Source organism: Elaeis guineensis, chromosome 11 (assembly GCF_000442705.2).
Source record: "Elaeis guineensis isolate ETL-2024a chromosome 11, EG11, whole genome shotgun sequence".
NCBI classification, from domain to species: Eukaryota; Viridiplantae; Streptophyta; class Magnoliopsida; order Arecales; family Arecaceae; genus Elaeis; species Elaeis guineensis.
In genome coordinates this window covers 102,619,883-102,631,057 of record NC_026003.2, presented here as the reverse complement: position 1 = coordinate 102,631,057, position 11,175 = coordinate 102,619,883, and the positions used below count along the sequence as shown (strand labels likewise).

At 34.9% G+C, this 11,175-nt stretch overlaps 1 protein-coding gene across 2 annotated transcripts; it reads left to right on the top strand.

The window, feature by feature from the left end:
* Positions 1–7,533: 7,533 nt before the first annotated feature.
* On the top strand, positions 7,534–10,957 carry LOC140852578 (E3 ubiquitin-protein ligase RZFP34-like). Of its 2 annotated transcripts, none has more exons than XM_073245972.1 (13): positions 7,534–7,668; positions 8,053–8,202; positions 8,355–8,442; positions 8,564–8,623; positions 9,215–9,247; positions 9,370–9,447; positions 9,551–9,594; positions 9,708–9,748; positions 9,845–9,927; positions 10,014–10,105; positions 10,238–10,307; positions 10,399–10,440; positions 10,546–10,957. In XM_073245972.1, exons 2-13 carry the CDS (start codon positions 8,162–8,164, stop codon positions 10,678–10,680), a joined length of 807 nt encoding a protein of 268 aa, XP_073102073.1. In that variant the 5' UTR covers positions 7,534–7,668; positions 8,053–8,161; the 3' UTR covers positions 10,681–10,957. The 2 variants fall into 2 exon arrangements, with proteins under 2 accessions (XP_073102073.1, XP_073102074.1); XM_073245973.1 differs by having other exon boundaries at positions 7,620–7,939.
* The last annotated feature ends 218 nt before the right edge of the window (positions 10,958–11,175 follow it).

Here is an 11,175-nt window from a genome sequence, read left to right as displayed (position 1 = left end):
CAAGAGACAGAAAGCCAACAAATTAGAGGATAGATCAATTGTAGCTCAGTTTATAGAGTATCCCAAAAAATTTATTGGGTACTGCTTTTACTTTTCACATGATCATAATGTGATTATGAGTCGCAATGCCACGTTCTTAGAAAAATAATTTATCCAGGACAGTGATAGTGGAAAGTTAATTGAGCTTGATAAAAATATCTCTCAAGAACAACGAGCTATAGATCCTCAAGAACCCATCTATAATAAGCTAGTAGTTAATGTTCCACCTCCATCTTATAGATCAAGTAGAATCCCCATCCTCCTGAAAGATGCATAGGTATGCTGAAAGATGGTGTAAAGGAAGCATTCCTTGTGGGAGATGAGGGTCATGATGATGATCCTAGTATTTTTGATAAGATGATGTCTGACATCGATTTCAAAAAATAGTTAGATGCAATAAAGTCAAAAATTGACTCAATGCATTTGAACCGAGTATGGACCTTAGTGGATCCACCGAAGAAAATTATTTTCATTAGGTGTAAATGGATCCATGAAAAAAAAATAGATACCGATGGTAAGGTAAAGACCTATAAGGCAATACTGATGGTGAAGGATTATAATCAGTGAGAAGGCATTGACTATCATGACACTTTTTCACCTGTAGCCATGCTGAAATCTATCCGCGCATTGCTTACTGTTGTAGCCTACCATGATTTTAAAATCTGACAGATGGATGTGAAAACTACTTTTCTGAATAGATATCTTGAGGAAGATATCTATATAGAGCAGCCTCTGAGTTTCACATCTGATGATAGTGATCAACGAGTCTGCAAGCTACAAAGATCAATCTATAGACTAAAGCAGGCTTCTTGGAGCTAAAATCTTTACTTTAATGATGCGGTCAAATCATTTAGTTTCATAAAAAATAAAGAGGAATCTTGTATTTACAAAAGGATCAATGAGAGTGTGCTTGTCTTTCTCCTACTGTACGTCGATGACATTCTCCTTATTGGGAAAGATATTCTCATACTGACTTCGGTCAAGACTTGATTGTCTAAGAAATTCTCCATAAAAGACCTAGGAGAAGCATCTTCTATCCTTGGGATAAGGGTCTGTAGAGATAGATCTAGAAGGATACTTGGCCTGTCACAAAAACTATACAGAGAAAAGGTGCTGAAGCGATTCAGCATGAAAAATTTTAAAATGGGTTTGCTACTCCTTAGCTATAGTATTCGACTCTCCAAGATGATGTGTCCTAACACTTCTGAGAAGATCGAACACATGAGTAGGATCCTTTATGCTTTGACAATTGGGAGCCTTATGTACATCATGCTATGTACTCGAACTGATATTATCCTTGCTATGAGTATCACGAGCAGGTATCAGTCGAATCCAGATGAAGAGCACTGGATAGCTGTGAAAAATATTCTTAAGTACTTACGAAGGACTAAGAATTTATTCTTGATCTTTGGAGGAGTACCTGAATTACGGATTGAGGGTTATACAGATTTGGACTTCATGTCAGATCCAGATAAAAGAAAGTCTATATCGGGATATGTGTTCGTATGCAATAGTGATGCAGTCAGCTGAAAGTGTTCTAAGCAGAGCATCATCGCAGATTCGACCATAGAGGCTAAGTATGTCGCTACTTCGGATGTTACAAAAGAAGGCTTCTGGTTCAAAAAATTTATCACAGAATTTGGTGAAATGACATCAGATGTCATATCACTGTATTGTAACAATAATGGAGCCATAGTATTTGCTAAGGAGCCTCGATCTCATCAAAAATCAAAGCATATTAAACGGTGGTTTCATATTATATGTGACTACCTTAAGAAGCAATATGTCGAAGTGCGAAAAGTATACTCTGTGGATAACGTGACAGACCCGCTGACAAAGCAGTTGAACCAACCCAAAACGGAAGCTCATCTTGAGAAGATGGGGTTTAGATTAATGGTCAATTGGCTTTACTCTAAGTAGGAGATAGTTAGATGTATGTTCTAAAAGTCAATTGTTGGATGACACATTATTATTCTATGACACAAATTTATACTTAAACTATTGATTTAATCAATAAAATATTAGTTTTTTTTTCATTTAAGTGTTATGTGTCCTTGAATCGTCCTTAAAATTGATGTTACGATACATATTTTCAAATATTGAGAATTAGAGATATGTATGATCGATTTTTAAATTACTTTCAGTCATAAGATATTCATGGGGATGGTGATCCTTTCAGATAGATCAACGCATGGTTCGCTTCCTTCAGAGTAGATGAGTCTCTAATCTATAGTATAAAGACACTGAACGAAAAGTGTGGGTAGTTGTTAGAGAACAACTAGTACTGAGCGTGATCATATGAGAGATCACTTGAAGTTCTATTAGATCGTCAGTGATCATCTCGATGCTATAATTGTGTGACTGATCCTTTGACCTGCGATGTCATAGTTGCTCACAGTAAGACTGCTATAGTTTGACTACACATAAACATTAATTTGATTATGAATTTTTGTAGTAAATGTTGGCTTCAATTGATTGAGCTGTGCAAGCAACGTATGCATCTAAATGAGATCTATCGATCTTAATAGAGAAGAATAGTCCTATGAGATTTGAGAAGCTGAGTCCACAAGTCTATAGCTATAGCAATGTGATTAATGAAAAAGACTTTTCATTTGGAATCACTATTGGACTTGAGCTGATCACATCTATCATATGACTGATGATGATGTTTGATGATTTTTTCATGACCTGCCATTTAGTTGGGACTCACGATAGAAAAATTGTATCATATATTAACTACATCTAAAGATTCTATTTTGATTCTGTTGGGTCGCCACTACATATTACTAGATATCACAGATGAATTGTAAGAGCTCAATAGGATTATTTTGGATCCATGATCCATGTCGAGTTGGAGTGAAACTATTTCAACCCACTGAAAAGGATTTCAGTGATACCTATGATGGAGATCATGGTATTTCTTACTACCAGACAGAATTGAACCTATGGGATCACACATAAAGAGAGAAGATCTGAATTAATTATAATTAAGCTTATGAAGCACCAATTTATATGGATTTAGAGAAGTCCAATTGGGTTCATATTAACCTTGTTAATACTTGGGTGAATCCAATTTTTTTTGTGGTTGGTTTACTTATATGATGAGTTTTAATCAATTCCTATATTTGATTTAAATTTAATTAAATTTGATTCAATGAGATCTAATTGTTGGATAATTAATTTATGGCTTGGATTAAATCAAGAAAGAGTTTCTTAGTTAAGAACCTTTAAAAAGAATTTATGGAACCATGTGGGCTGATTTGTGTATTCAATAGGGTCTCATATGATGGGACGTCTAGAGTAGGGTGTGTAATGGGTGGCGCTCTATTTATTTGGTCTAACTATATTATGACTAGAAATTCTAATATGATTAGAATGAGGGATCCTAATTTGACTAGGACATCCTTAAGTTGTCTATATAAAAGGCCCTAGCCCTTTAGTTGTGAATCAATCTTTCCTCCTCCTACCTTGCCGCCATCCTTCACTAGGCCATGCCTCCCTCCTCTTTCTCTCTCTAGCCTATGCCTCTTCTCTCTCTTGGCGTCCTTCCTTGGTGCCAAAAAGAGGGTGGGTGGCACATACAGAGTGGTGTCAATTAGTTGGCGCCACTTGCTTTGATTCTTATTCTCTTTGCTCTCAAATTTGTTGAGAGTTAGTTACAACCACTTCTTGGTTGTTGTTCTTCCTGATTAGTTGAAGGATCAAGAAAGATTCTTGATTTCTTCAAGAATCAAGAAAGAAAGATTAAAAGGATCATCAAAGGGGTTCTGTTTCGATCTAAATTTAGTTCAAGCCTATTTAGACTTTGGTTTAGGCAAGCAGGATCCAAGAGAAAATAATTGAGATGGATCATGTAGATACCCATAGAGGCAGGATGCTTATGCTGCTGATTCAGAATCCATCCAGACCCAGATCCAGAGATTGAATTAGATTCAACCCTAGTTACAGATTTGAAGCAAAGAGAAAGTGATTCAAGTATGTGAATTGATTACAGGCTTTCATTTGTTATTCCTAAAATTAGTTTACGTTGATTTCAGCATATGAACTAGATCTGTAGGTACTTTCATATGATGAATGCATACTTAAATTAAAAGTATTTTAATCTGATTTTTTCGTTACATTTTGGATTTAGAAAAAATTTGAAATCTACATACACTTGCACCTATAGAAATTCCAACAGCAAGCTCTTTTTCTTTCTCCATAGCACTGACAAAAGATGACTAATAACAGATGGTGGAAGACAACCAACTCACCAGGTATGCCCTCTATCTCTCTTTCTTATTCTCTCTCTCTCCCCCTCCCAGTGTCACTCTGCTCTGTCTGCTCTTAGTGCTAGCTATGGGAGCCCGAAGGCCGACCCCCTATGGGAGCCCGAAGGCCGACCAGCTTCTCCTTAGTGTATCCCTTAATATAGGGTTTTGAATTTTTACTCTTTCGATTTTCATATGTATTTATCTAGAAAAATTGAGATCCGATCCAGATTTCACAATAGGAAGTTCCACGTTTAGTAGATTATAGTATCATTTTTTTATGATTTTAATTATTTTTGAGATATATATAGAATAGATATAATAGAATAGATAAATAAAATAAAATATTTTTAAAAAAAATTATATTTTATGCATAGTATAGGATTATAAGCTAGTTAATTAAATAACTCATCATCTTATCTGCAGCATTATTTGCTGCCATATGAACATGAGTTAGCTCAAAGGAGTATAGAAGAATCAAATAATGGGAATCGGAAAACTCCTCTAGTTTCAGCTGCATAATGTATTTGAATTATTAGATGATATGAGTTTGGATCCTCTCTCGCAAGGTTATCCTAATCAGGCTCTCCAATTACAATGCTATCCATTTCTTTTTTTAGCAGAAGTTTTTTTCAATATGGATCTGGATATTCAATCATCTGATATATAATCCACATTAAACAGATGATAAATTAAATGACAAGACACGAATGATTGGAAGAGAGTTGATCCTGATGGCCAGATATAGATATTAGAAGCGGGTTCTGATCTACCAGATCTCATTGATGTTGGGGTGATGTACTCATCTATTGGATTTGGCCATATGGTAGGGAGGAGGATTCCTTCCTAAAATTATCCTCCGAATCGAATATTTTCCAATGGAGTTGAGGTCTTATAGTCATATCCAGAGAAGGTAGCTATGCCAAACTGCCCCCTCCTAATCTCTCTTTTTCTATCAAAAAAAAAATAGATGATAGATGACTCAATAAGCATTAATGTCGGAAGAAAATATTAAATATCAAAAAAAAGAAAGAAAAGAAGGCTTGATTGCGCCTTATGACACGAGACCATCGACGCTATTAGTAAAAAGTCAATAAAATGGACAGAGTATGGGTTGAGTCATCACTAGACATGCCAGCATTATGTGGATCCAAAAAAAACTTTAATCTCCGTGTCACATGGCATTTTCCTTTCGGCTTGACTATGGAAACAAGTTGCTAAACAGAGGCCCCAACCGTGCACTAGAATGATCTACGCGTGGTCAGAACTACAAGGTCGGTTTGGCAACATCATCAAGAGCATGAATTTTTTTTTTTTTTTTGTTGGAGATGGGGAATTTAAGTTATGTTCACCTCATTTGAAGGGATGTTAAGATTCATTTGGTTCGCAGGGAGGGAAGGAACGAAAATATATTTAAAGAAAACAATGGAGAAATACCTAATGTTTAACGAGAGTTTGTAATATACAAAAGAGGATGAAAATGTAGTTATTCCATGAAAATAAGATTCTCATATTTTATAAAAAATTAAAATTAATATAGAATGTGAAAAAATTGGATTAGAAATTAGGATAATGTTTAAAAAAAAAGATAGAATGGAATAAATTTTTTTCTTTTATTAAGAGTATAACAAAAATTTTATATAATTTTTCAAAAAAAATAAATACTTAACCAGTATAATTTCATTTTTTATGGTCAATCAAATATGCAAAAATTATTTTCAGATATATCGAGATATTAATATTTTAATAAAATATAATTCTTTCAAAGTATTGATAGAATTTTTTTGATAAAATGGTTGTATTAATTAAACTAAATATAAATAAATATATCTATAATAATCAAATAAAATATTAAAAAAATAAATTAAAAAAATCAGCCATAGACCTTCCTAATATTTATTCTCTATGATAAGTCTATTGTCTAATCACCATCATATATATATATATATATATATATATATATATATATATATATATAACAATACTCTGTGAAGGAATATTGGAGTGTTGCCAACTCAGCTTCTTAAATGAATTTTGTTATGCTATCTAAAAAAATACCTCTTCACATTAAATTATATTATTAATATTTGATATTATTATATTTTTATAATTAAAGCTATTTATATAGATAGTTGAAAATATAAATTGCTCTTAAAATTTTGAATGAATATTAATTTATTATTTAAATATAATTTTTTTAATATGATCAGATTTAAAAAAAATATTTTTATACATTCAATATTATATAAAAAATTTTGACTAATTATTAATTATATGATAAATATCTGAAGAGCAAAGTATTCGCCAACAATAGCGTGACAATAGCGTAGGAGGATTGGGAACGAAGCTCGTACCTGCGCTCCCGCTAAAACAAGCTCAGTTCCACTTAATTAAGTACTGAATTTTGAAAGCATGATGCAAACTTTGCTCATCAAGCACGGACCATGGTCCCACAAGTTATCCCAATTATTGCCCGTAAAGAAACTCGTCAACAAAAACCCTTCTCCAAAGATAACGATTGATTCTTTACCCAAAAAAAAAAAAAAAGATAACGATTGGTGACCTGTCACCATCCAACCTCGCTCGCCCACGAAGCCGTAGCTGACCAATCGACCTCGCTCCTTCCAACGTGTATCTAAAGTGTTGGGGACCCGATGTTGATCCCTCCATTTGTCCATTACTAAATTTGAAACTGAATCAGATACTGTTTGGATATCAGCATATTCATATTCATATTTTTTTATCAGATATATATAAATATAATTATAAATATTATTTAAATATAAAAATTTATATTTATATTTATTTTAATTAAATATAAATATAATATAAATATTAAAATATAAATATTATTATAAATATAAATTAAAATTTGATTAAAAATATTAAATTAAATTAATAGTATATTTTTATGATTGTATATTTTTAAAAAAATAATAAATATTATATAATTTGATATAGAATTATAAATAAATATGGATATTCGGACACAGATCACGATGTCTATACATAACGATATTCATATTTTTTTTTATAAATATAAATATTAATCAAATTTTTAAATTTTTATCTCTATATAAATTGATTTAGGTATAAAAATAGATCCGGATATTACCCGCATCACCTCCACCCCACGAACCACTGCATCCCCTCGCAAAACCAGCTACGGCAACCATCGGCGGACCCAACAGACGGGCAGCCCACAGTTTTTGACCGACACTGCGCTGACGTGGCGTCACGTGACTTCGCGCCCCACGACACCCACCCCTCCCCCTCCTTGTAGATCTCCGTCCCCGCGCCACTTTCCGTCATTCCCATGGCCGCCCGCCCTCTGCCTCTCCCCTGGCCCCTTGCGCTCTCCTCACCGCCTCGGACACCGGTAACGTTACCGTACCGCTATGCTTGCTCTCCTTTCCCTCCGGAACCATGCTTTACATTCGTGTATCCGGGTGATGACGTGTGGTTCTGGGGAAGGGCGGAGAGGAAGCCATATATCAAGTCTCTGCTAAGTGCCAACCCTTCCGTCTCTCTCTTTTTCTCTCTCTCCGGCCTCTATGGCTCTCCTTAACGATCGGGGAGAAGGGTATCTCGTCGTCGGTGGGCGACGAGAGGTGAGAATTGATGGCAGGAGGATAGAGATGGATTGAGAGGTGAAAGGGAAAAAAATGTTTTTGCTTTTCTCCTTCGATCGATTTGTAGATGAGTTTTCCATAAAAAATCTTTTTTTTGTAATATTTGGGGTTTAATTTCTGGGTTGTTTTAGGTAATTAGATGAATTAGGGAGTGTTCAGATCTTAAGAGGAGATAAAAGAAGATCTTTTTGGCGGAAGAGGCTGTTCTGCTGCGATCCGGATTCCAGAGATCGCTTGGAAATGGCATTGAACGAGGTGGACTTGGCGTCTGGGCAGCATGGGTATGGTATTATTTACATATTACTGTTTGAAAGCCCTTCAAAGTTGAGACCAAAAAAAAAAAATCAAACTTGGTTTTTTTTTTTTTTTCAAATTTTATATTGGAAATTTGGGCTTTGATTTTGATTGCGATGGCGTTATTTGATTGCATTAGGTGCTCCCATTATAGGAGGAGATGCAAGATAAGGGCGCCCTGCTGTGGCGAGATCTTTGACTGCAGGCATTGCCACAACGAAGTGAAGGTGACATTCTTGATTGCTTTCCTTTTCTCTGTTTTTTATACGAGATTGCGTTCTGAAAAGGTTACATTTTTCTTGCGTGAAAATGAAATTAATCTCATTTTTATCTAATGAATTTGATCAGAATTCCCTGGAAATTGACCTACGGGAACGGCACGAGATTCCTCGACACGAAGTGAAAAAGGTTGGGCTTTTAATGCTTTCATAGATATGCTTGTAGTTGTACACTGTTTTGCCCATTCCCAGTTTTCCATTTTTTCCTTCTTATTAGTGTTACATAAGGACTTCTCGTTGATAGTTTTGACAAAAAAAGATCTGTTTCATTGTCAGGAATATGTTGTGAAATTTTAGAGATCTTTTCATTTCTTTTAAGAAAAGATGCTAGTTTGTGGATGGGTTGCGCTTTTAACTTTTTATTGCTACACATCTTTGTTATTGTACACTACTTTTGTCCATACTCAATTCGCTGACCTTTTCCTTGGGGTTCTCTTTCTTTTCCTTCCATTTGTACCTTTTCTTTTTTGAAATTTTTGTGCTGTTGAGAGAACTTGGTCTCTTTAATTCTGGGTTTTGTTTTGGACATTGTGATTTTGTTGAAAAGGTGATTGTTTTGGATAAGACTCTACCCTTTTGGAGGGACCCCACATCTTCCTTATGCTCTAAATTGTTTATCTCCTCATTTAGTTTTCTTAGTTTTTTAGTAATGATGGAATCATTATCTTTCAAGATAACGAATGATTCCTTGCATTGATTCTTTTGCTTTGTGTTGTCTCAGGTTATCTGCTCCCTCTGTGACACAGAGCAAGATGTAAGTTTTAAGATCAAACTCTGGACCCCTTTATCTTGTCCCTCTTTGCTCACAATTCTGAGGTTGTGAAAAATGATGCTGGATCCAAACTTATTTGTTTTTTTGGTGTTTCTGATGATCAGGTTCAACAATATTGCTCAAACTGTGGGGTTTGCATGGGAAAATACTGTTGTGCCAAGTGCAAGTTCTTCGATGACAATGTCAGAATACACATTATTGACATCCCTTTTGTTCTGTCTTATAATAGATGAAAATTTTTGTGTTGATCAACTTGTAATTGACAAGCTTGGTTTCTTTTTCAAGGTTTCTAAGAACCAGTACCATTGTGATGGATGTGGGATCTGCAGGTTTGGATTTTCTCAAGCAACATTGAATATCATTATTCTGAATCCTTTGTCTTGTTTACTCATGTGATTTGGTTGGTCCTCACACTCTTCTTTATGTTTATTTGTTTTAACAGAACCGGGGGCGAGAAGAACTTTTTCCACTGCTATCGATGTGGTATATTTTTTTCCTGCAATTATTCTTTGTAAGTGGTTTTCTTCCATCTCTGGTATGATTAAATTTACATTTTACGGCTTGTGAGATCCATTTCAGGATGTTGTTATAGTATGATGCTGAAGGATTCACACCATTGTGTGGAAGGCGCAATGCATCATAACTGCCCTGTTTGCTTTGAGGTAGGCTTACTTGATCAGTTAATTATTATGTCAGTCATCTATTACTAATATTCCACAAATTTGATGTTCACTCTCGGTGTAATCAGTATCTCTTTGAGTCAACCAAGGACATCAGTGTATTGCCATGTGGTCACACAATACATCTGGCATGCCTGAAGGAGATGAGGCTGCATTTCCAGTAAGTAAAAAGGAAGAATGTATTGAGCTGATAGCTTCTCATCCGGAAAAAACATAGTAAATTATTATATTCATGTTGATAAATTCTCATGACTTGTAATGGTTAGGATATTCATGATTTATTATGTTGCAGATTCTCATGCCCTGTTTGCTCGAGATCAGTTTGTGACATGTCTGGTGTGTGGAAAAAACTTGATCAAGAGGTAGTCTAAGTTATTTGTACTATGATTTTCTCACTAATTATTAGCCATTCTTGCTGAACTAGTACTCAAATTTCCTTCCAACAAATTACAGATTGCTTCGACACCAATGCCTGAAATGTACCAGAACAAAATGGTAAGAACAATCAAAATAATTAGTTTTCATAAAAATGAACGTAAATTGGATAAAAAGGTACTGCCAATGGGTTCTAAATTTTTCTGTTCATTTGTATTTTTTCAGGTGTGGATCCTTTGCAATGATTGTGGAATGAGGTCCAATGTCCACTTCCACATTGTGGCTCACAAGTGCCCTGGTTGCAATTCCTACAATACCAGACAGACGAGAGGTGGCCCCACCAGATGCCCTACTGTATGAGTGATGTGCCACCAACAATGCTGTTGTTTGTTCAAGAAAATTAGGTGTAAGGTCCTTTTTTTTGAGTCATCATAAGACTTGGCACAAGGTAAAGAATGAATGATGGGAGTAGATGTTCTTTAGAATATATTCATCAGTGCCTGATTATCTTTTGATGAGAAGGATTTTATATTTGAGCCAAGGGATCTTATCTTCCCAGTGTATTGGATAAGTGTAGGGGTTCAACTCTGACCTATGAATTCAAGGTTAATTAGCATTGGTGTTGTTGTTTTGCCCACACCTGTCGAATGAATTCTGCTTTATGCTGCAAAGTCAACTTTGAAAAAAGTTGGATCTTCAGATGTTTCCTTGCATGTCTTAGATGCAGGTTTATTTGATGCTTGTTCCAATATATAGCTCTTGCTCCCAGATCAATGTGTTGGAATGGTTAATTGTCAATGATGAAGATATTTTTAATAGGTTTAACAACCCTAAAAGAAAGATATCTTTTGTGAA

What these genes read in the sequence shown, in the direction of transcription:
- LOC140852578 (XM_073245972.1), top strand. Translation starts at nt 8,162, where the DNA reads ATGGCATTGAACGAGGTGGACTTGGCGTCTGGGCAGCATGG. An exon ending in CTCGACACGAAGTGAAAAAG is followed by an intron (nt 8,624 to 9,214) that starts GTTGGGCTTTTA and finishes GTGTTGTCTCAG; the next exon opens with GTTATCTGCTCCCTCTGTGA. An exon ending in TTTCCACTGCTATCGATGTG is followed by an intron (nt 9,749 to 9,844) that starts GTATATTTTTTT and finishes GATCCATTTCAG; the next exon opens with GATGTTGTTATAGTATGATG.